This window comes from Coregonus clupeaformis, chromosome 3 (assembly GCF_020615455.1).
Source record: "Coregonus clupeaformis isolate EN_2021a chromosome 3, ASM2061545v1, whole genome shotgun sequence".
Taxonomy (NCBI): Eukaryota; Metazoa; Chordata; class Actinopteri; order Salmoniformes; family Salmonidae; genus Coregonus; species Coregonus clupeaformis.
In genome coordinates, this window is record NC_059194.1 from 31,662,902 (window position 1) to 31,688,805 (window position 25,904).

Below are 25,904 nucleotides of genomic sequence, written 5' to 3' on the forward strand. Positions count from 1 at the left end.
TATGTTAAGAGTGTCAATTATTTATTTTACTGTCTTAGCCAACGTGTATACTGTTGAGTCGTCAGCATACATAGGCACACATGCTTTATTCAAGGTCAGTGGAAGGTCATTAGTAAAATCAGAAAACAATAATGGCCCAAGCCAGCTGCCCTGCGGTACACCACACTCAACCAAATTTGTATTAGAGAGGCTTCCATTAAAGAAAACCCTCTGCATTCTATTAGATAGGTACTCTCAATCCATGAGGCAGAGGATACAAATCCATAACACCTAAGTTTTTTCAGCAATAGGTTATGATCAAAGATATCAAAAGCTGCACTAAAGTCTAACAAAACAGCTCCCACAATTTTCTTACTATCAATTTATTTCAGCCAATCATCAGTAATTTGTGTCAGTGCCGAGCATGTTGAGTGCCCTTCCCTATAAGCATGCTGAAAGTCTGTTGTTAATTTCTTTTCTGTAAAATAACCAACTAGCTCTCAGTCTCACATCAGAATTATACGTTTATCCATGTTTCTCAAACATCAAATTTCAAGTTGTTTAAGTTGTTTAAGTGTTTAAGGTTAAGTTTAGGCATTAACTCCCAAGTGGCGCAGCGGTCTAAGGCACTCCATAGCAGTGCTTGAGGCGTCACTACAGACCTGGGTTCGATCCCGGGCTGTGTCACAGCCGGCCGTGACTCCCATGAGGCGGCGCATAATTGGCCCAGCGTCGTCTGGGTTAGGGGAGGGTTTGGCCGGCCTGGATTTCCTTGTCCCATCGCGCTCTAGTGACTCCTTGTGGTGGGCCGGGCACCTGCAAGCTGACCTCGGTTGCCAGCTGGATGGTGTTTCCTCCGACACATTGGTGCGGCTGGCTTCCCGGTTAAGCGAGCATTGTGTCAAGAAGCAGTGCGGCTTGGCAGGGTCGTGTTTCAGAGGAGGCATGGCTCTCGACCTTCGCCTCTCCTGAGTCCATAGGGGAGTTGCAGCGATGGGACAAGACTGTAACTGCCAATTGGATATCACAAAATGCGAGGAAAAAGGGGGAAAATTAGAATAATCTCTGAATGGGTTAAGTTTAGGCATTAACTCTGAAATTGTAAAGTTAGGCATTAACTCGGAATGGTTAAGGTTTGGGATAGGCTTAAAACCAAAATCTCAAAAACAACTTTCTATCGCTAGATTCAAACATGCAACATTTGGAATCAGAGGCAGATGCTTACGCCCATCTGTCATCCCCGTCCACAATGCCCTAGCAAAACCGAAACCTACTTGAAGGTAACACCGCTCACTGTTGCCCCTAGTGGCCGGTTCCCACGTCATCTCCCGATGTCCTCAGACATGGATGGACGTTGAATACTGACATGTATCACGGGTGACCTGGTTGAAAATAACTTTGTATTTGATCAAAAACAATTTTTTCCTAAAGTTTGATAAGCACTGGTAAGAGGCTGATTGGTCGACTGTTTCAACCATTAAAGAGTACTCTGCTATTATTGGGCAGCGGAATGACCTCCTTCCAGGCCTGAGGCACACACCATCTTCTAGGCTTAAATTGAAGATGTGGCAAACAGTTGCAATGTATTCCGTTACCAAACTCAGCAACTTACCATCCATGTTGTTGGTACCAGCTGGCTTGTCCTTATTTATAGATAGCAAAAAGAATATCACCTCTTTCACACCCAATTTGCGGAACTCAAAACTACAGTGCTTGTCTTTCATTATTTTATGCATGAATATGAAGGCTCAGCGTTTGTTGTTTGCATGTCATACCTAAGTTTGCTAATCTTGTCAACAAAAAGGTTATTCAAGTGGTTGACAATATCAAAGGTTTTTGTTATGAACAAGCCATCTGCCTCAATGAAGGATGGAGCCGAGTTCACTTTATAAATTACTCCAGAGCATTTTACTATCATTCTTTATATCATTTATCTTTTTCCATAGTATAGTTTCTTCTTCTTTTTGTTTAGTTTAGTTACGTGATTTCTCAATTTGCTGTATGTTTGCCAGTCTGCTGTGTTGCCAGACTTATTTGCTATTCCCTTTGCCTCTCCCTCTCAGCCATACAATTTTTCAATTAATCATTTATCGATGGGGATTTGTCAGTTCTAACAGTCAGTTTCTTGATGGGTGCATGCCTATCAGTAACCGGAAGAAGCAATTTCATAAATGCTTCAAGTGTTGTTCCTCATTACACATCAAATATTTTTCACATTTTCGACATGGGAATCATTGCAAAACCTCTTGTATGATCGCTTATACACAATTTTAGGTCCAGTCTTTGGAACTTATTTTTTTTTTAGATATGGCTATTATATTATGATCACTACATCCGATGGGTGTGGATACTGCTTTAGAGCAGATTTCAGCCGCATTAGTAAAGATGTGATCAATGATTTAGTTCCTGTTCTGTTTGTAAATACCCTGGTAGGTTGACTGATACCCTGACCCAGATTGCAGGCATCGGTTACAGCTTGAAGCTTCTTCTTGAGTGGACAGCTTGATGACAACCAGTCAATATTTAGATATTTAGAAAATATACCTCTCTGTTGATATCACATACATTATCGAGCATTTCACACATATAGTCCAAATACTGACTTTTAGCACCCGGTGGTCTATAGCAACTTCGCACAAGAATAGGCTTTAGGTGAGGCAGATGAACCTGTAGCCATATTACTTCTACATGATCTGACATGAGAAGCTCTCATTCTAACAGGAATATGACTCTGGACATACAGAGCAACACCTCCTCCATTTGCATTTCTATCTTTCCAATATATCTATAACCATGTATAACTAACTACTACTGCGTCATCAAAGGAATTATCTAAGTGAGTTTCAGAGATGGCCAGAATATTTTGTGAGTTGTCAATTTGTCCATTTCAGGCTACATATGTTAATATGGGCCATTTTTAGTCCTTTTCTGGGTTGGTTGTTTGTTTTTAGTGCTATTCTGAGAGGCTGATCCGAGGTAGACATGTCAGAGTAGTGTTGGGGTAAGTACTCTGAAATATATAGTTTATCAAGCTACCAACTACTTCACACTGGAAGAAGTTGAGTTACAGAAAAATTATCATATCTGAATCTGAAATGTCGTATAATAACAAATGTTTTTTGGGGTGAAAATAGTTCCAGTAGTTACCTTCACCATTACAGGCAAAAAAATTATTGACTACTGAAAACACTACGAAGATTTTTATTTAGTTAAACTTCCACCAAGGTACTGCAACATGTTGTTGAATTACTAGTTGAATTGAATTTAGTGGAACTACTCCCCAACACTGCCTGTCTGACCTCTCTCTCTCTTTCTCTCTCAACAGGGTGACCGGGGGACAGTGGGGAAGAGAGGTCTGAAGGGCGGTAAGGGGGAGCAGGGTCCTCCTGGACTGGACCAGCCCTGTCCTGTGGTACGTCACACTCAACCTTGACCTTTCATCCATGAGCCTATGGACATTTATCTCCTTTGAGCCAGACTTGATAAAAAACGTTATTTAATTACAATTGCAGATACTTTACTATTTACTTGTTTCATTTTAATCTCTATTTCTAACTAAAGTGCTTTCAGAAAGTATTCACACCCCTTGACCTTTTCCACATTTTGTTGTGTTACAGCCTGAATTTAAAATGGATTCAATTGAGATTTTTTTTGTCACTGGCCTACACACAATTGTAAGGGTTTGTGTGAGGTGTGACCCAGGTGCGGTGCAGGATAGACAGTAGGCAGAGATGGTGAAACAAGGATCTTTACTGGTGGTCCTGAAGCCAGGATATAAAACAACAGACTTAACACGATGAAAGAAAGGTGGAGCAAATAAGTCTCCAAAAACTGGCTGACAGCCAAAATACGAAATAGTAACTATGACTGAAATAATAAAGAAACAGGAAGAAGACTTCTCGAGTACCTGTACACACTTCTCCGATCAGACACTGATTAGTACTGCTGAGCATAGAGAAACTAGCAGAGAAAACAGAGCAAGGGAACACAGGGAAGTGAGGGCATAAATACACAGGTGAACAGGTAGACACAGGTGACACCAATAGGATAATGATTAGTCCAGACTGTGAGTAAGGAGGTGCCTAAGGTTGTCGGAGGATGACACCTAGTGGGTCGCTCCGGAACTGCGACCCCCTCCTGTAACACACAATACCCCATAATGTCAAAGTGGAATTATGTTTTTTGAAATTTGTACAAATTAATTTAAAATGAAAAGCTGAAATGTCTTGAGTCAATAAGTATTCAACTCCTTTATTATGGCAAGCCTAAATAAGTTCAGGAGTAAAAATGTGCTAAACAACTTACACTCAAGTTACACTCTGTTTGCAATAATAGTGTTTAACATTATTTTTGAATGACTACCTCATCTCTGAACCCCACACATTAAATTATCTGTAAGGTCCCTCAGTTGAGCAGTGAATTTCAAACACAGATTCAACTACAACGACCAGGGAGGTTTTCCAATGCCTTGCAAAGAAGAGCACCTATTGCTAGATGGGTAAACATTTTTAAAAGGAGACATTGAATATCCCTTTGAGCATGTTGAAGTAATTAATTATACTTTGGATGGTGTATCAATACACCCAATCATTACAAAGATACAGCTGTCCTTCTTAACTCAGTTGCTTTAGAGGAAGGAACCGCTCAGGGATTTCACCATGAGGCCAATGAAACTGTTACAAAGTTTAATGGCTGTGATAAGAGAAAACTGAGGATGGATCAACAACATTGTAGTTACTCCACAATACTAACCTAATTGACAGAGTGAAAAGAAGGAAGCAAATCCAATACAACACATTACTGAGTACCACTCTCCATATTTTCAAGCGTAGTGGTTGCTGCCTCATGTTATGGGTATAAAATCAAATAAAATCAAATTGTATTTGTCACATGCGCCGAATACAACCTTACACTGAAATGCTTACTTACAAGCCCTTAACCAACAATGCAGTTTTAAGAAAGAATACCTAAAAAAAAATATTTTAAAAAACGTAACAAATAATTAAAGAGTAGCAGTAAAATAACAATAGCGAGGCTATATACAGGGGGTACCGGTACCGAGTCAATGTGCGGGGGCACCGGTTAGTCGAGGTAATATGTACATGTAGGTAGAGTTATTAAAGTGACTATGCATAGATAATAAACAGAGAGTAGCAGCAGCGTAAAAGAAGGGTGGGGGGGGCAATGCATACAGTCTGGGTAGCCATTTGATTAGATGTTCAGGAGTATTATGGCTTCGGGTAGAAGCTGTTTAGAAGCCTCTTGGACCTAGACTTGCCGCTCCGGTACCGATTACCGTGCGGTAGCAGAGAGAGCAGTCTATGACTAGGGTGGCTGGAGTCTTTGACAATTTCTAGGGCCTTCCTCTGACACCGCCTGGTATAGAGGTCCTGGATGGCAGGAAGCTTGGCCCCAGGGATGTACTGGGCCGTATGCACTACCCTCTGTAGTGCCTTGCGGTCGGAAGCCGAGCAGTTGCCATACCAGGCAGTGATGCAACAAGTCAGGATGCTCTCGATGGTGCAGCTGTAGAACCTTTTGAGGATCTGAGGACCCATGCCAAATCTTTTGAGTCTCCTTAGGGGGAATAGGTTTTGTCGTGCCCTCTTCACGACTGTCTTAGTGTGCTTGGACCATGTTAGTTTGTTGGTGATGTAGACACCAAGGAACTTGAAGCTCTCAACCTGCTCCACTACAGCCCCGTCGATGAGAATGAGGGTGTGCTCGGTCCTCTTCTTTTTCCTGTAGTCCACAATCATCTCCTTTGTCTTGATCACGCTTGTAATTGTTAAATACTTTGGAGGTTTTCAGAATTAAAAAGAAATAGAATGGAGCTAAGCACAGGCAAAATCCTAGAGGAAACCTGGTTCAGTCTGCTTTCCACCAGACACTGGGAGATGCATTCACCTTTCAGCAGGACAATACCCTAAAACACAAGGCCAAATCTACACTGGAGCTACTTACAAGGAAGACAGTGAATGTTCCTGAGTGGCCGAATTACAGTTTTTAATTAAAACTACTTGAAAATCTATGCCAAAACCTGAAAATGGTTGTCTAGAAATTATCAACAACCAATTTGACAGAGCTTGAAGAATATTTAAAAGATTAATGGGCAAGTGTTGCACAATCCAGAGGTGTAAAGCTCTTACAGACTTACCCCGAAAGACTCACAGCTGTAATCACTGCCAAAGGTGCTTCTACAAAGTATTGACTCAGGGTTGTGAATACTTATGTAAATTAGATATTTCTGTATTTCATTTTCAATAAATTTTGCACAAATGTATAAAAACATGTTTTCACTTTGTCATTATTGGGTATTGTGTGTAGATGGATGAGAGAGAAAAAAACAATAATCAATTTTGAATTCAGGCTGTAACACAACAAACTGTGGAATAAGTCAAGGGGTGTGAATACTTTCTGTACTGTATATGCTATTCTGTATCTCTGGAAGTAATGTACGTTCAGAGTGTGTGTAACAGTAGGTTGGCTCTTGCTGACAGGGTTCTAATGGGACTAAAGGACTTTCTGATGAGGGGGCACAGTCCATCCCTCCTCCTGCTCCTCTTCCTCCTTCTGGCCCCGAGGCCCCCTGTCCTTTGGTACAGTATCTCTACCTGTTTCCACCTTTTCACCTCTTTCCTTTGTGTCTGCCTTTTTCCCCTTTCGATCCCATGCACTATTTCCCTTAGTCTGCTTTCCTATTCCATGTGTGTTTGCTATCTGAATTATGTCATTTTTTACAGCAGTAGGCAGGATAGTCACAGGAATCCTGAGATCAGCATAATTCCAGCTCCATATTGTGTTGTGGTCTTGATGTGGTTGTTGGTTGTTAATGTGCTGACTTGCATGTGGTATAGTAGCTAAAATAACTATGTATGCTGATGATTGCACACTCTACACATCAGCACCTACAGCCAGTTAGCTCACTGAGACTCTTAGCAAGGAGTTACAGTCAGTGTCCGAATGGGTAATTACCAATAAACTGGTCTTAAATACATCTAAAACCAAAAGCATTGTATTTGGTTCAAAGCATTCTCTTATACCTTAACCTCAACTGGAGTTGTGCATAAAGGATGTGACCATTGAAGAAGTTGAAGAAGTTGAACTCCTAGGAGTAACATTGGATAGTCAGCTATCATGGTAGACATATTGACAAAGACGGTGTGAGGTATGTCTGTTATAAAAAGACTTTCTGCGTTTTTTACACAAAGAACAACTATACTAGTTGTTCAGGCTCTGATCTTGTCCCATCTTGATTACTGTCTAATAATATGGTCAAATGCAGCAAAGAAAGACCTAGCAAAACAAAGCAGCACGCCTTGGCCTTAACTGCACACATAGAACTAATATAAACAACATGCATGATAGTCTTTCATGGTTGAGGGTTGAGGAGAAATTGACCACTTTTCTTCGAGTCTTTTTAAGAAACATTTGTGTGTTGAAAATGCCTAACCATTTCTATAATCTATTTGCATACACTTCAAACAGACATACAGTGAGGGAAAAAAGTATTTGATCCCCTGCTGATTTTGTACGTTTGACAAAGAAATGATCAGTCTATAATTTTAATGGTAGGTTTATTTGAACAGTGAGAGACAGAATAACAACCAAAAAATCCAGAAAAACGCATGTCAAAAATGTTATGAATTGATTTGAATTTTAATGAGGGAAATAAGTATTTGACCCCTCTGCAAAACATGACTTAGTACTTGGTGGCAAAATCCTTGTTGGCAATCACAGAGGTCAGATGTTTCTTGTAGTTGGCCACCAGGTTTGCACACATCTCAGGAGGGATTTTGTCCCACTCCTCTTTGCAGATCTCCTCCAAGTCATTAAGGTTTCGAGCCTGATGTTTGGCAACTCGAACATTCAGCTCCCTCCACAGATTTTCTATGGGATTAAGGTCTGGAGACTGGCTAGGCCACTCCAGGACCTTAATGTGCTTCTTCTTGAGCCACTTCTTTGTTGCCTTGGCCATGTGTTTTGGGTCATTGTCATGCTGGAATACCCATCCATGACCCATTTTCAATACCAGGCTAAGGGAAGGAGGTTCTCACCCAAGATTTGACAGTACATGGCCCTGTCCATCGTCCCTTTGAAGCGGTGAAGTTGTCCTGTCCCCTTAGTAGAAAAACACCCCCAAAGCATAATGTTTCCACCTCCATGTTTGACGGTGGGGATGGTGTTCTTGGGGTCATAGGCAGCATTCTTCCTCCTCCAAACACGGCGAGTTGAGTTGATGCCAAAGAGCTCCATTTTGGTCTCATCTGACCACAACACTTTCACCCAGTTCTCCTCTGAATAATTCAGATGTTCATTGGCAAACTTCAGATGGGCATGTATATGTGCTTTCTTGAGCAGGGGGACCTTGCAGGCGCTGCAGGATTTCAATCCTTCACAGCGTAGTGTGTTACCAATTGTTTTCTTGGTGACTATGGTCCCAACTGCCTTGAGATCATTGACAAGATCCTCCCGTGTAGTTCTGGGCTGATTCCTCACCGTTCTCATGATCATTGCAACTCCACGAGGTGAGATCTTGCATGGAGCCCCAGTCCGAGGGAGATTGACAGGTCTTTTGTGTTTCTTCCATTTGCGAATAATCGCACCAACTGTTGTCCCCTTCTCACCAAGCTGCTTGGCGATGGTCTTGTAGCCCATTCCAGCCTTGTGTAGGTCTACAATCTTGTCCCTGACATCCTTGGAGAGCTCTTTGGTCTTGGCCATGGTGGAGAGTTTGGAATCTGATTGATTGCTTCTGTGGACAGGTGTCTTTTATACAGGTAACAAGCTGAGATTAGGAGCACTCCTTTTAAGAGTGTGCTCCTAATCTCAGCTCGTTACCTGTATAAAAGACACCTGGGAGCCAGGTCAATTTATAACATTTCTGACATGCATTTTTCTGGATTTTTTGGTTGTTATTCTGTCTCTCACTGTTCAAATAAACCTACCATTAAAATTATAGACTGATAATTTATTTGTCAGTGGGCAAACGTACAAAATCAGCAGGGGATCAAATCATTTTTTCCCTCATTGTACATACCCCACCAGACACACCACTGTGGGTTTCTTCACTGTACCAAACCAAAAACGGATTTAATGTGTCACTCAGTTATGTATAGCCATGTCATCATGGAATGCTTTGCCACCAGAGGTTACATATTGTATCACAGCGCATCTACTGTTTCTAAAGATCTAATTTAACTGTATATAAGAATATGGATATGCATGAATAGTGTGTAAATAGTATTCCTGTTGTCTCTTGGTGTCCAATATCTAACTCTTATTTATTTATTTTTTGTATAAAACATATTGTTTTGCTTATATACTCTTGACTATAACTGTTCTGTACTTTGTCATGTATTTGTATGTTTTATATGGACCCCAGGAAGAGTAGCTGCTGCATGTGCAGTAGCTAATGGAGATCCTAATAAACTAAACTAAACTTTGGTGTTTTCACCATACATTATGTGAAACTGCCCCACTAACCACCCCTCTCTCTTGTTCTGTTATCCCCAGGGGCAGGATGGACTGCCCATACCAGGATGTTGGCACAAGGTGAGTGGTGGTAGATTATAACACACAGGGTTGCTTAATACCTGCCTGAGTTATATGTAGTACATTCATTCGCAACCACATGCAACATGATGAGTGTACATTCTCTATCAAACCGGAGTTTCAAGATAATAAACTATGAACAACAATGAACAACGTAATGTTCATTGCCCAACTTAGATTATTTTGACTGTGCCAATAGGCATGTATTAAACCCAATATATCAATGTTATTGGGGTGTGAGTATGATTATAATATGTATGTTATATAATCATCATCTTATGAGTATGATTATAAGATGACGAATGAAGCATGTATTATAGCGCTGTAGTGATTTGTTAACATTAGTGTTGTTCTTGACATGTGACCCCCACTAATCCCTGCTCTCCTTCTCTTGCAGTGATGACTAACATCAAGCATGGCCACTGTACATATTGATATGGTATATATTGCAACTGAATACTACATCGCATTTATGTTCTTTTTTTGCATTTTTATGGAAACGTTTTATATAATATATTGAGATTTTTTTTGTTTTGTTATTTTGAGTCAACAGTATTAACCAGACCGCATATATCGATCAATGCAGATATGTTTTGTACACATAGACTCTGGATATAAAGTAAAATGTACTCAATGGGACACAGCCATCTTTGAGCAACATCAGGGGAGAGAAATAAAGCAGCAAACAGACTCCTAACCTAACGGACATACAGGCACATGCTGGAGAGTGGATGGATAGGTAGAGTGGCCTTACTAATGGAGTCTCGTCTGCCATGTTGCTGCCTGGCCATTAATTCTGCATGGGAGTGTGTGTGCTCGCACCGCCCTGCTCAACCCCACGGATGGACAGACTCCTGGTGTGGTAAATGGAGGAGTGTAAGTCTCTCTCCCTCTCTCTGTTTTTGAAAGGAGGAGAAGGAGGAGGAGAGGAGGAGACAGAAGCTCAAACGCAAGCGTCTCGCTCTCTCTAAGCCCAGAGGGGAGAGCAGGCCTGGAGGACAGAGGGAAGACGCGGGAGAGACAGACAGACATGGAAGCACAGAGGACAGACAACCTCTATTGAGAGAGTCATGAAACGGTTCCGTGCAATTCAGTTCAATTCATAATACTGAGATCCTGCATTATGGAAAAACACCAGGAGGGGGCGACACAGAACACTACATTTCCACTTACACCTGAAGAGGGCTCTCACCCATTGGCTGTTGTAGTTTTTTACCACACTCACAGTTGGTTCTGGGCTACAGATGCAAGGATTTACCTATGATGACACAATAATAATAATAATAATAATAATAATAATAATATATGATGTCTGTGGATTCACCCGACGGATATGATGAAAGTGTTTTTATGATATGGTGTATGGCGATTTAATTTGTTGCTCTTCTTTACTTTAGTGTTTCCATTTAATAAAGTGCATGATCAACACTAGTCACATCATCATATACAGTAGCTTCACCCATACCAGCACACTAAGGCAATAAGTTACTGAGGTATTTACTTTGCACAGAACAATCTCTAACAGTCTTTCCATGTAAAATGCCACAAGGCATCAGTTTTTTATGCAGATGTTTTTTGTGTGTGGCTTACACTACTGGGAGTGATGACAAGTGTGATGTTTTATTTGATTTTATTCTAGTTCAGTTACATTTGCATTCCTGTGCATGGACGTGTTTGTATAATATACAGATACATACTAAGTTCATTGTGTTAAATTCAAAGTCAGAACTGAAGGAGCCATGTGCAGTATTCACAAATATGTAGTAATCCATCAATGAAGTTGAATATGAAGTTCATTTGAACATTAAGTAATTTTGTGATTTTATTTGGCTTTCATCAGATGCCAATTAGAAATATCACATCAGTATTTTCTGACAGTGTTGACAGTACAGTATTGAAGATGTATATTGAAGTATTATCACTTAACCTTAGCTAAAGACACATTTCGATGAAATACTGTTTTCTCAACAACAGTATGAATTCTTGCTGCTGACTTAAAATTGTTTGTTTGTCTTAACCAATGAGTTTAGTCATATAAGACTAGAGTTCACAGACTGAAGTACAATAATGTACCCAAAGTCATTAATTTAATAATAGTTATATTCATTGGTCCACATTGACACACCATGACAAAAAGGTCATAATTGTCGGTTGGTTTAACTAAACCTACTTGTTTGTTTTTATACATTATCACATCATGAATTATCTTTTTTCATTTATTCTGATTTACATTTTTCTTTCTGACTTCATCGATTGTCTTTTGGAGATTTATCTAATTGGTGCTCGATCACTCTTTCTAACTTTATGGATGGTCTTTTGGAGATCTATCTTCATGGTGCTCGATCACTCTGTGTTTCTGTGTTTCTCAAGTATTCCTGTAGGGTCCACACACACACACACATACACACACACACACACACACCTCAATTTCAATATCAAGAGCACATGACAGATATAAGTAACTTGCTTGTGAGTTTCACTATACCACATTTATGCTATTAAATGAATGCCCCTGGAATATAATAAACAACTGGTTCATTATATTGTACTTTATTAATGTACCATTTTCAGTATTTTTATTCACAAAGTGTTATATTTGAAACTGGGATGTAGTGCACAATCATATTGGTTGTTTTCTTCATCCCTCTCATTTAAAGGCCCAGTGCAGTCACTGTGAAAGTGTGAAAAATTGGATCAGTGTTTTTTCTTGATAGTTGCTGGTTGAAAAGACAATCTACACAGGACCTTCTAATCAGCAGGTTTGCGGAAGGTTGGTAAATTGGTTAATAGACCAATACAAAGTAGAGTTTCAAACCTCTCCCCATTTTAATTAAAATCTATTACAGTAAGGTACTTAATTGTTACCAAGAAATTATTTGATATTGATTAAAACGTCTGCATTGGGCCTTTGATGTTGGACTTATGCAGCAATGTGTGTGATACTCTACCTTGACAAACTGATGTTTCTCTGCAATATTACAGGTTTATTTCTTTGGCAGATATCCTCAGTTTCTCATTTTTTAAGGAATAATTGCCAACCATTGGTGACACAATGTCTGAGTACAGTTTAGCGTGTTTTATAAAAAAAATATTACAGTATTAGGTCGATTTTGTGAGTTTGTTTATTTGGTTGTGTATTTTGGTTGTAAAATAATTAAGCTATTTTTGTAACTGCTATCTTTATCTCTGTATAATGTAAAATCTAGTCAACTCAACATGTAGACTGAAATAAACTCCATAAAATATACTGTTACCTTCTTGAACCTCTTCTGGTCATTTGTTCTTAACCATTCTCTGCACTCATATTCCAAATGATGAATCAGAACTTGTCCATAAAAGTTATCTTATAATTTCAAAAAAGCTGACTCGGTCCCCACATTGATCAGTTCAGTTACATTCTTGCAATGATAGGCCTTATCCTCACTCATATTTTTTTATATTTTTTATAAAGTTATATAATTACGAGGAAAATGTATTTTGCATTAGGAATAGTAGGCCTACTATATTATTCAGAGCGAAAGACCATAATGCATTCTGACTGCAATCATTAGGCCTGGGGTTACAAAATTGTTCGGCTTGCAACCCCAAATTGAGGAAAAAATATATAGGGGACCCCAACTGAAACGTTTTCTTGCCTTTTTGTTTAATAAGATTACAGATTTTCTCAAGTGACCCCATTTCAATATCAGGGACCCCAAGTTTGGGAACCACTGCATTAGGCCTACTAATAATTATTGGAATGAAAGGCCTTCTGTGGCCTATTTCATGTCACACCTTTACAGCACTTACATTTATGTAACTGTAATTTGGGGATACATTTTGGGGGGATTACCACCATCCATAACATGATTGCTACTTCACGTGATGTCTACCTATCCAAATGATGTTGTTTTGTAAAATACATTGACATATGTGCTTTAAATTATAACTTTGCAATGGTCTCTTTAATCTTTCGAAGAATATTATTCTGTTTCTGTTTGACATGGAAGAAGAGTAAGATCCAGGTAAAAATAAAAAATAAAGCACACGGGTACGAAAGGGTTAAAACTGTTCTTCCCAGTGTACTCCGCGCGCGATCGACCCCTCAAAGGTTCTGCATCCGGGTCTGAACTTCCTTTTTCTCTGTGCCTAAATGTGAGAGGAACTAGGGAAACCTAGCCCTCAAACTAATCTATATCAATCCTTGAAAAGGGCACATTAAAACTTCGCCAAAATGACCGAGCAGATGACAGTAAGGGGTACCCTGAAGGGGCACAATGGTTGGGTCACCCAGATCGCGACTACCCCTCAGTTTCCCGATATGATTCTGTCTGCATCCCGAGGTAAGCGCTTCTCAGCCCGCTACGATGGACGGCAATATTGCTAACCCGAAGCATGTTACCCGGTACTTGTTAAATTGATGTGTAGCCTCGACTGCTTGAACAATTGAATCAGAAAAGTGAGCTCAATCAATGTAGGGGACAAGTCTTGCGTCAAACGCAATGTCTAGTGGACAAACTGCTCTACAAATAAGTTTTCTGTCCGATTGCTGGCCCTTGGGAACAAACGTCACCTGCTATGCCGACACCACATCCACGTGCACCGCCAAGTGGACAAAATGTTCAGTAGGCTAGCAATGAAAAATGGATTTCTGGACCTGCCAATTAAATTGTGACTAGCATAGTAATCTGTTAAATGTTCCTGTTTGAGGAAGCTATGGTTTTACTTGTCTGTCAGTGATTGTTGAAGGCAACATACCGGTAGTTGGCCGGATAGCTAGCTTTCCATACTTAACGCGTCGTTAGTTGGACAGCTTGCACGGCAATGCACTTTTGCTTCTGTCAACATCCCATGTTACATTAGTTAGCTAGGCCTACCTATTGTTGTTCAACTGCAATCTCTACCATTCCATACATTTAATTTAAATTTATAATCAGCATTTCTCTTTTTCAGATAAGTCTATCATTATGTGGAAGCTGACCCGTGATGAGACCAACTATGGCATCCCCCAGCGCGCCCTGAAGGGACACTCTCACTTTGTGAGCGATGTAGTCATCTCCTCAGATGGACAGTTTGCCCTGTCCGGGTCCTGGGATGGGACCCTCCGCCTGTGGGACCTCACCACGTAAGTATAGGGGCAGTGGGGTGATGGTTTAGCTCCATACAGGGTTCCTGTGAACTACAGAGGGGTAGTTCCTGTCCTGGAGGTCTAAATTGTGTGCAGGCATCTGATTCAAGTGATTCTGAACTGAAGACTAGGATTAGTTTACTCATTTTGTCCTGGGTGGTTCATTGCTGAGCTAGAACAAAAGCCTACACACAGACATTCTAGGACCAGAGTTATCTGCCTCTACCAACCTGTTTACACCCCTCCATGTATATCAGGTCAGCGAGGACGAGGTTATTAATCCAACCATTTGGGTATAGGGGGTTCACCCCTGGTGCCTGAGCCCAAGAAGGAAATGTTGGTAGTTTCATATCATGCTGCAGACATGAGTCAATGCTGGTTCTAAAGTGGTGATGAAACATCCAATGCCATCTGTATCCCTGTGATGATAAAGAGGCTGTTTCTGAACGCAACCTGCGCTTACCTGTGAAAGATGAGACGTGGGTATATCAGAGAATATCATGTTCTGCCTTGGTTTCAATAGTGTTGACTTGAATAACGGTTATTAGTCGTCTGTAGTGTGAAGATTTACACATGGACTCAACGATTATCTTCCTCCCCTCCAGTGGCACCACCACCCGTCGCTTTGTGGGCCACACCAAGGACGTCCTGAGCGTGGCTTTCTCCGCTGACAACAGGCAGATTGTGTCTGGCTCTCGGGACAAGACCATCAAGCTGTGGAACACCCTGGGAGTCTGCAAGTACACCATCCAGGATGAGAGCCACTCTGAGTGGGTGTCCTGCGTGCGCTTTTCCCCTAACAGCAGCAACCCCATCATTGTCTCATGTGGTTGGGACAAGATGGTCAAGGTAAGGACAAAACTGCATACAGCACAAGTGACTCAATAGGACAGTTGGCTGTGTAGATTATTTAACTAAGCAGAGATCTTGATAATTGTTAAAGGGGGTTTGGTTACTATAGATGTAATAAAATCAAGCTCTCTGTAAGATTAAGTGTTTTCCTGCTTTGCCCTGTGATTACAATGTGACATTATCACCCTGAGCCTCGGCTCTGATGACAAGTCCTGCAATGATGATGGGTACAGGAACCAGGCTGCAAATGTGTGCAATGTCGAACACTTGAAATGGTTCACCTCTGGCGGGTATTTTTCTTATGTGTATCCTGACACATGGCCTTCCCCATTGTTCTGTTTCTAGGTGTGGAACCTGGCCAACTGCAAGCTGAAGACTAACCACATTGGCCACACTGGCTACCTGAACACAGTGACCGTCTCTCCCGATGGCTCTCTCTGCGCTTCTGGTGGAAAGGTATGATGAAAGCACTCTGCTAATATTGGCTATTACGCTATAGATTTAAAATTGTCACTGTTCACCAGCAGTTTCTGCCTTTATTGAATGTGACCAGGTTAAATTAAGGGCACTTGGATGGTTCTGTGGTTGATGTAATAACGTGGGGATAGTTATTGGTGTGTAATGTGGTGTTGCAAAGTTATGATGGAAATTCTAATGCCGTCTGTTTCACTATGATGATAAAGAGGCTGTTTCTGAACGCAACCTGCACTTTTGAAACTTCATTTATTTTACTACAACCTGCCAACTGAGATTTGCCTTTTAAGGTGTTATTGTTGATTGGTCATATCCCCAGTGAACGACCATGGACTCTACACATTATTGCATGCCCAAGTTGCCCTGCAAGCATGCATGTTAATTTGCATTGGCTGACCTTTGACCCTGAATCCCATTCTCTCCTCCCATAGGATGGTCAGGCCATGCTGTGGGACCTGAACGAGGGGAAGCACCTGTACACCCTGGACAGTGGTGACAACATCAACGCCCTCTGCTTCAGCCCCAACCGATACTGGCTCTGTGCCGCCACCGGCCCCAGCATCAAGATCTGGGTAAGACTCCTACTCTCAGAATACATCAGTGCTGACGGTGCAGTTGGTTGGAAAGACCTTATTGTGTTGTAGTCTGTACTCAACTCTACATTAGTCAAGGAGCGATGATGGAAAATTCCAATGCCATCTTATTTCTATGATGATAAAGAGGCTGTTTCTGAGCTCTGCTAACTGGCTCCTTTTCTGAAGCCATCCATTGGACCTGAGAATGTGATTGCCATGTCCACATCAGAGTAGTTGTTCCAATTCCATCACAACCCATTGTCTCTATCGAAGCTATGTTCATCATTCTCCCCTTCTCCTCCCCTCCCTTCAGGATCTGGAGGGTAAGATAATTGTGGATGAGCTGAGACAGGAGGTGATCAGCACCAACAGTAAGGCCGAGCCCCCACAGTGCACCTCTCTGGCCTGGTCTGCTGACGGACAGGTATGACATACCCCATTACTACTCTACATCCCACAGAACTACATTAGAACCCTGGGATTATGTCTAGAACTGGGTCATGTTATTTCAGTCTGCTCTCAGAAAGTAGTGTCTGCCCAGTTGGTTGTTGCCTTGCCCTGTGATTACAAAGTGACATTTATTGCCTGAGCTTTGGCTCTGATGACAAGTCCTGCAATGATGATGGGTACAGGAACTAGAGTACATATTCATGCAATGTCTAGCACTTGGAATGGTCAACCCTAGTGGGAGTATTATACTTTAATACATTGTCAACAGCTTCTTTTTGTGTTGCAATTTTTGGCCATTTCTTATTGTCCCTTCTCTTTTAACAGACCCTGTTTGCTGGCTACACAGATAACCTGATCAGAGTGTGGCAGGTTACCATCGGAACCCGATAAGGACCTTTTCACAGATTCGGCGATGAATAAAATAGTTTTAAATGAACTGAGTTTGTCTTGTTTGGTTGAATACGTTTGCACGATGTGTGGTGCAGTTTTGATGCAGACATTTTTTGTTGACCTTTTGTAATAACTGGGTTGTGATTCTGTAATAAATGGGTGAAACATTTTGACATATTGTAATTGTCGAACATTCAACATGTTATTGCGTTTGTGCGTTTCCCACTGAACTGCAAGAGTAGTCTAAATATCTTGGCGTAGTCGGTATCCTAGCAACAATGCGAACATCAATGGGAATGAGCTAACTTCTTCGAAAAGGTTTGTAGCTAGCAAGCTGAAACTTTGTTGGACGTAACAAATATTTAACTTGGATAGCTATGGGCCTTCCTTGCTCTTATCAGCCTGAGGTTTATCTACTTTGAACGCTTGGTACTTGTAAATGTAAGCGTTATCCCATTGCCAATTTGAACATGTAGCTGGCTGACGTCATATTTCGCGTCATCAGACTGGCAGGTTTTGCGATGGGGCCAGTATTATTAGTCCGAACCAGACGTCTATTGACTACTCGACCATTTATGATCCAAGTCCAGCTACGTTATTGCAATAAGTGTTGAAGTTAATTTCAACGTCTACTAACCATGTTTTTGTCAAGATTGAGGGAGAGTTCACTCTACAAGAGCTAACGTTATGAATGAAATGCAAGAATCAGATGCCCTCTCCTCGGATTTACGTGGAGAGAACTCTTGGATTGATCAAACCTGACTATACACCACGATGAGGAGATGGATATCGTTCTCAGATCTGGGTTCACTGTTTTACAGGTTGGTATTCACTGTTTATTCAGACGTGCAGCACATCCGTTGAACTACAAACATTCATGCTGCCTATAGCGTCGCCACTAGCCAGTTTCTGAACAGTTTGACACATCAGTGACTGGCAATGGGTAAATACAAAGTGGGTGTTGCCAGAGCAGAGGTTCCTACTGAAAATAATGAATGTGTCTCGTCTCTAGGGAATAAAACCGCACAATACCAGCGTAATTAACCAAAAGGCATAGATGGAGGACATGGGCAAAACGAACTTGATTGGATTATTGAGTGCGGTGCTTTGGTTTGAACCACAGGCAAGCTCAACATCTGCCATGTACACTTGTCATTCATCACTGTTTGTGTAATTGCTCTTTCACAGAAACGGAAGCTGCAGCTTTGTCCTGAGCAGTGCAGTATGGGAAGCTCTTCTTCCTAAGCCTAACGGCCTTCATGATCACCAGAGACCGGGCTATTGCCCACTGGAAGACCTGTCAACTGCACCAAGGCCAGGGAGACACCCAGAATGGTCAGTCAGAAGGCAGAGGATTGGGTTTCCAGCCCTCTTCTATCCTCTTCTCACCCCAAATGGAAAAGAGATTCACTGGGGGGTCTGTCAGTGTGGTTTGTCTTGAGAGACCTTGACAGCTATCTGAATTTTTACTGATTTCACCCAATGGAAGTTCACTGATGAGAGCAAATATTTATCAATATGCAACAAAATGTTGTCCATCCAGTTCAAATACGGGTAGGCCTAGTTATTCTATTACTTCCGCATACCTACTGTGTACTGCATATATGAGTTATTGCGCATATGATCGATCAATACTGCATGACTCAGCACTTTTACTGTAGGCTACATGTGCATGTTGTATCCCAGCCTGCGAGCCAAGTACGGCACCCCTGACCTAAGGAATGCAGTGCATGGCAGCGACTCATTCTCCTCAGCCGAGCGAGAGATCAAGCTCATGTTCCCCAAATGTACTGTGCCTTGCAAAAGTATTCATCCTCCTTGGCGTTTTTCCTCTTTTGTTGCATTACAACCTGTCATTTAAATTGATTTTTATTTGGATTTCATGTAATGGACATACACAAAATAGTCCAAATTGGTGAAGTGAAATGAAAAACATAACTTGTTTTTAAAAATTCTATATATACACCTGTTCTGAAAGGCCCCAGAGTCTGCAACACCACCAAGCAAGCGGCACCATGAAGACCAAGGAGCTCTCCAAACAGGTCAGGTACAAAGTTGTGGAGAAGTACAGTTCAGGGTTGGGTTATAAAAAAATATCAGAAACTTTGAACATCCCACGGAGCACTATTAAATCCATTATAAAAAAATGGAAAGAATATGGCACCACAACCAACCTGCCAAGAGAGGGCCACCCACCAAAACTCACGGACCAGGCAAGGAGGGCATTAATCAGAGAGGGAACAAAGAGACCAAAGATGACCTTGAAGGAGCTGCAAAGCTCCACAGCGGAGATTGGAGTGTCTGTCCATAGGACCACTTTAAGCCGTACACTCCACAGAGCTGGGCTTTACGGAAGAGTGGCCAGAAAAAAGCCATTGCTTAAAGAAAAAAATAAGCAAACACGTTTGGTGTTCGCCGAAAGCCATGTGGGAGACTCCCCAAATATATGGAAGAAGGTACTCTGGTCAGATGAGACAAAAATTGAGCTTTTTGGCCATCAAGGAAAACGCTATGTCTGGCGCAAACCTAACACCTCTCATCACCCCGGGAACACCATCCCCACAGTGAAGCATGGTGGTGGCAGCATCATGCTGTGGGGATGTTTTTCATCGGCAGGGACTGGGAAACTGGTCAGAATTGAAGGAATGATGGATGGCGCTAAATACAGGGAAATTCTTGAGGGAAACCTGTTTCAGTCTTCCAGAGATTTGAGACTGGGACAGAGGTTCACCTTCCAGCAGGACAATGACCCTAAGCATACTGGGACGGAGGTTCACCTTCCAGCAGTACATTGACCCTAAGCATACTGCTAAAGCAAAACTCGAGTGGTTTAAGGGGAAACATTTAAATAACTTGCAATGGCCCAGTCAAAGCCCAGACCTCAATCCAATTGAGAATCTGTGGTATGACTTAAAGATTGCTGTACACCAGCGGAACCCATCCAACTTGAAGGAGTTGGAGCAGTTTTGCCTTGAAGAATGGGAAAAAATCCCAGTGGCTAGATGTGCCAAGCTTATAGAGACATACCCCAAGAGACTTGCAGCTGTAATTGCTGCAAAAGGTGGCTCTACAAAGTATTGAGTTTGGGGGGAGGGGTGAATAGTTATGCACGCTCAGGTTTTCTGTTTTTTTTGTCTTATTTCTTATTGGTTTCACAATATAAATTATTTTGCAGCTTCAAAGTGGTTGGCATGTTGTGTAAATCAAATGATACAAACCCCCAAAAATTCAATTTTAATTCCAGGTTGTAAGGCAACAAAATAGGAAAAATGCCAAGGGGGGTGCATACTTTCGCAAGCCACTGTAAGTTAAACAAACACACATTAAATATTTACAATGCCTTCAGAAAGTATTCATACCCTTTGACTTTTTCCACATTTTGTTGTGTTACAAAGTGGGATTCAAATGAATTTAATTGTATTTTTTTTGTCAACTATCTACACAAAATACAAAATTATATTGTATTTTTACAAAATATGACAAATAAAACACTATCTTGATTAGATAAGTATTCAACCCCCTGAGTCAATACATGTTAGAATCACATTTGGCGGCGATTACAGCTGTGACTCTTTCTGGGTATGTCTCTAAGAGCTTTGCACATCTGGATTGTACAATATTAGCATATTCTTTAAAAAAATTAGTTTTGTCAAGATGGTTGTTGATCATTGCTAGACAGCCATTTTCAAGTCTCTCTGTCCAGCTGTTTGTGAACCCCACATTGCTCAGGGGATTCACTGAGCTCTGCAAACAGAAGCCTGTCGCCCCCTTCAGGGTGGAATGAGAAATGTGGACATACAAATATCAACCTCAGTACTTGTTACATTTGCTTTTAGCGTTATTTCTGAATAAACGAATTCAGTTATTTGTGTTTTTCTCCGAAGACTTGGCTGGCACATTGGCTGGTCAGAAATAATCCCAACAAACCTACAAATATTTAATGGAGCAACTGGGGAGGAAGCAGCATAAGCACAGAGAGACTCTTATCTCCCTCACTAACTTTAAGCATCAGTTGTCAGAGCACCTTACCGATCACTGCACCTGTACACAGCCCTTCTGAAATTAGCCCACTCAACTACCTCATCCCCATATTGTTATTTATTTTGCTCATTTGCACCCCAGTATCTCTATTTGCACATCATCTCTTGCACATCTATCATTACAGTGTTAATACTAATTGTAATTATTTTGCACTATGGCCTATTTATTGCCTTAACTCCATAACTTGCTACATTTGCACACACTGTATATATATTTTCTGTTGTATTTTTGACTTTGTTTTGTTTTACCCCAGATGTAACTCTGTGTTGTTGTTGTTTTTATCGCACTGCTTTGCTCTATCTTGGCCAGGTCGCAGTTGTAAATGAGAACTTGTTCTCAACTGGCTTACCTGGTTAAATAAAAGGTGAAATAAAAATAAAAAACAGAGATGGGGAAAATACCTAGCCTAGGTAGCCGATAGTGGGCGCTAGATCTGCACTATCGTCTAGGATTGATGTGCCCAGCTGGTAATACACTCGTGTCACCCGTGGACCGGCTCGTACATAAAGCATCCTCCATTTAGGCTGCAAAGGCATAATTTTCCTCCTTAACTAGCTTTAATGGCGGACCGTCGGTCCTAGACGATAGTGTAGGTCTAGCGCCCACTTTCGGCTGCCCAGTCTAGAAAATACCATGCATGTGCCTTTATCGGTTAAATTCATGTTCAGGAAACAGTGTTACATAAAATCCTGTGATGAAATAAAAAATTATATTTTGACAACAGGAACCTGTTTTTTCACTCTTTATTTTGGGGAGGAGGAGAAGATTGCCTACAGTATGATGGTTTACAAAATAAGAACTGCACATAAAGACCTGTGCAGTTGTAGCTGACCATTTATGAGGTTAATTTCTTTGACTGCTAATAAACAACATGCAACATTATTGAATATTTACATACATGCCATAACTAATTGCATTGCCCACAGTCTAATACGTTCATACAGTACTGTAATATCATAAATTGATTTATATTACTAAAAACGTTTTTATTTACAGCACCAGTCAAAAGTTTGGACACACCTACTCATTCAAGGGTTTTTCTTTGTTTTTACTATTTTCTACATTGTAGAATAATAGTGAAGACATCAAAACTATGAAATAACACATATGGAATCATGTAGTAACCAAAAAAGTGATAAACAAATCAAAATATATTTTATATTTCAGATTCTTCAAATAGCCACCCTTTGCCATGATGACACTCTTTTTTGCACACTCTTGGCATTCTCTCAACCAGCTTCACCTGGAATGCTTTTCCAAGTCTTGTTGGCTGCTTTTCCTTTACTCTACGGTCAGACTCATCCCAAACCATCTCAATTGGGTTGAGGTCAGGGGATTGTGGAGGCCACGTCATCTGATGCAGCACTCCATCACTCTCCTTCTTGGTAAAATAGCCCTTACACAGCCTGGAGGTGTGTTGGGTCATTGTCCTGTTGAAAAACAAATGATAGTCCCACTAAGCCCAAACCAGATGGGATGGCGTATCACTGTAGAATGCTGTGGTAGCCATGCTGGTTAAGTGTGCCTTGAACTCTAAATAAATCACAGACAGTGTCACCAGCAAAGCACCCCCACACCATAACACCTCCTCCTCCATGCTTTACGGTGGGAACTACACATGCAGAGATCATCATGAACGAAATGAGTGGCTACTCTGACAAACAGATCAATCTGGTCTTGAATTCAAACAAACAATAGCCCAGGCTTTGGATTATATGTCTATAGCCACAATGCAACAAGCTGTAGCCTATATTTGTCACACTTGCCCCAACTGCAGCCTTCCCTGTAGGCATACCAGTAACTGCCAAAATAAAGTTAACACTTGAGTAAACAAGGGATACAACGTATATGTCATGATGTGGGGTGCATTTTCCTGGCATGGTTTGGTCCACTTGTAGAATCTATGCCAAGGTGCATTGAAGATGTTCTGGCAGCTCATGATGGCGCAACTCCCTTTTAACACACTTTATGTTGGTGTTTCCTTAATTTTTGCAGATACAGTGGCTTGCAAAAGTATTCACCCCCCTTGGCATTTTTCCTTATTTTGTTGCCTTACAACCTGGAATTAAAATTGATTTTTGGGGGGTTTGTATCATTTGATTTACACAACATGCCTACCACTTTGAAGATGCAAAATATTTTTTGTGAAACTTAACTTAAGTGTGCATAACTGTTCACCCCCCCAAAGTCAATACTTTATAGAGCCACCCTTGCAGCAATTACAGCTGCAAGTCTCTTGGGGTATGTCTCTATAAGCTTGGCACATCTAGCCACTGGGATTTTTGCCCATTCTTCAAGGCAAAACTGCTCCAGCTCCTTCAAGTTGGATGGGTTCTGCTTGTGTACATCAATCTTTAAGTCATACCACAGATTCTCAATTGGATTGAGGTCTGGGCTTTGACTAGGCCATTCCAAGACATTTAAATGTTTCCCCTTAAACCACTCAAGTGTTGCTTTAGCAGTATGCTTAGAGTCATTGTCCTGCTGGAAGGTGAACCTCCGTCCCAGTCTCAAATCTCTGGAAGACTGAAACAGGTTTCCCTCAAGAATTTCTCTGTATTTAGTGCCATCCATCATTCCTTCAATTCTGACCAGTTTCCCAGTCCCTGTTTGGTTATTTTTTTCTTTAAGCAATGGCTTTTTTCTGGCCACTCTTCGGTAAAGCCCAGCTCTGTGAAGTGTACAGCTTAAAGTGGTCCTATGGACAGATACTCCAATCTCCGCTGTGGAGCTTTGCAGCTCCTTCAGGGTTATCTTTGGTCTCTTTGTTGCCTCTCTGATTAATGCCCACCTTGCTTGGCAGGTTTGTAGTGGTGCCATATTCTTTCCATTTTTTTAATAATGGATTTATTGGTGCTCCGTGGGATCCGTGGGATGTTAAAAGTTTTGGATATTGTTTTATAACCCAACCCTGATCTGTACTTCTCCACAACTTTGTCCCTGACCTGTTTGGAGAGCTCCTTGGTCTTCATGGTGCCGCTTGCTTGATGGTGCCCCTTGCTTAGTGGTGTTGCAGACTCTGGGGCCTTTCAGAACAGGTTTATATATACTGAGATCATGTGACAGATCATGTGACACTTAGATTGCACACGGGTGGACTTTATTTAACTAATTATGTGACTTCTGAAGGTAATTGGTTGCACCAGATCTTATTTAGGAGCTTCATATCAAAGGGGGTGAATACATATGCACGCACCACTTTTCCGTTATTTATTTTCTAGAATTTTTGGAAACAAGTTATTTTTTTTGTGTATGTCCACTACATGAAATCAATTTAAATTACAGGTTGTAATGCAACAAAATAGGAAAAACGCCAAGGGGGATAAATACTTTTGTGCTTGTGATAAAACTTAATCCACAGTTATTTTGACATTTACATTTTAGTCATTTAACAGACGCTCTTATCCAGAGCGACTTACAGTTAGTAAGTGCATACATTTTCATACTATTTTTTTGATAAACTATTGATCCTCTGTGGCTAAATTATGCTCTCTGGTGTATTTTGAACATTGAGAGTGGGCTCCTGTGGTTGGATAAAAAAGTATAATAATAAAAAATAATGTAATTGTATTTTTTTTTGCCTCTTGGGCACCCTACAGGTGGGGCCCAGCCCCTGACTCACACAATTGACCCGTCACATTTATTTATTATGCATCTTATTTTTATTTTTTTTATTAATCCAATCAAGGCAGGGCCCCTCAGTTAACCATGTGGTCCCCCTACCTCCTCTCCTCCCCCAATCTGATGATTGGCAGAGTGGCAGCAGACTGCAGCAGACTGTCTATACTCATTGAGAGCGTGCTCCTGAGTCTTCCTGTGGTTGGCGGTTGCAGTGAAAAAGTATAAAATATATAATATGAAGGCCCCGTGTAGCTCAGTTGGTAGAGCATGGCACTTGCAACGCCAGGGTTGTGGGTTCGTTTCCCACGGGGGGCCAGTATGAAAAAAGTATGAAAATGTATGCACTCACTAACTGTAAGTCGCTCTGGATAAGAGCGTCTGCTAAATGACTACAATGAAAATGTCAATAATATATACTGTATATATTTCCTACTTATTTTTTTTGCTGCCTCTTGGGCAAGGGGCTTCAGCCCCGGTAAGCGCCTGCATTATTCTGGCCCTGACTCCACTGGCTTCCAGTCCAAGCTCGCATCCACTACAAGATGGTACTTGCCTATGGAGCAGCAAGAGGAACTGCCCCTCCCTTCTTTCAGGCTATGCTCAAAACCTACACCCCAACCCGAGCACTCAGTTCTGCCACCTCTGGTCTCTTGGCCCGCCCCCCCCCCATTTTTTTTATTTTTATATAATAATATTGTTTTGTAGTTTGCAGGCTTGTTCCTTCAAGAATGTACCTAATTAAGAAAAGGTACTGCAAGTTCTTACGTGAATCGGGGTACATAATTGGCCATAGCCATGATTGGCAGCTTTGGGGATCAAATCAGAGGCCCCCTAAATGAAAGTTCGTTTTTTGTTTAACC

At 41.2% G+C, this 25,904-nt stretch overlaps 2 protein-coding genes across 8 annotated transcripts in view; both read left to right on the top strand.

Moving 5' to 3' along the window:
• The window catches only part of LOC121545371 (collagen alpha-1(XXIII) chain), a 232,966-nt gene extending 220,179 nt beyond the window's left edge, over window positions 1–12,787 (top strand). For 4 of the 7 annotated variants that reach the window (XM_045208194.1, XM_045208193.1, XM_045208195.1 and 1 more), the window contains 4 exons: window positions 3,305–3,391; window positions 6,480–6,578; window positions 9,496–9,534; window positions 10,444–12,787. In XM_045208194.1, coding sequence (XP_045064129.1) covers window positions 3,305–3,391; window positions 6,480–6,578; window positions 9,496–9,534; window positions 10,444–10,608 — 390 coding nt within the window. In that variant the 3' untranslated portion in view covers window positions 10,609–12,787. Of the gene's footprint in view, window positions 1–3,304; window positions 3,392–6,479; window positions 6,579–9,495; window positions 9,535–9,931; window positions 9,974–10,443 lie in introns of all 7 variants that reach the window. The other 3 variants (XM_045208206.1, XM_045208207.1, XM_045208202.1) reach the window with 3 other exon arrangements.
• An 852-nt stretch (window positions 12,788–13,639) lies between these two features.
• On the top strand, window positions 13,640–17,555 carry LOC121544715 (guanine nucleotide-binding protein subunit beta-2-like 1). The gene is made up of 7 exons (XM_045208208.1): window positions 13,640–13,856; window positions 14,467–14,638; window positions 15,247–15,490; window positions 15,839–15,949; window positions 16,399–16,539; window positions 16,856–16,966; window positions 17,317–17,555. Exons 1-7 carry the CDS (start codon window positions 13,748–13,750, stop codon window positions 17,380–17,382), a joined length of 954 nt encoding a protein of 317 aa, XP_045064143.1. The 5' UTR covers window positions 13,640–13,747; the 3' UTR covers window positions 17,383–17,555.
• Window positions 17,556–25,904: the final 8,349 nt, after the last annotated feature.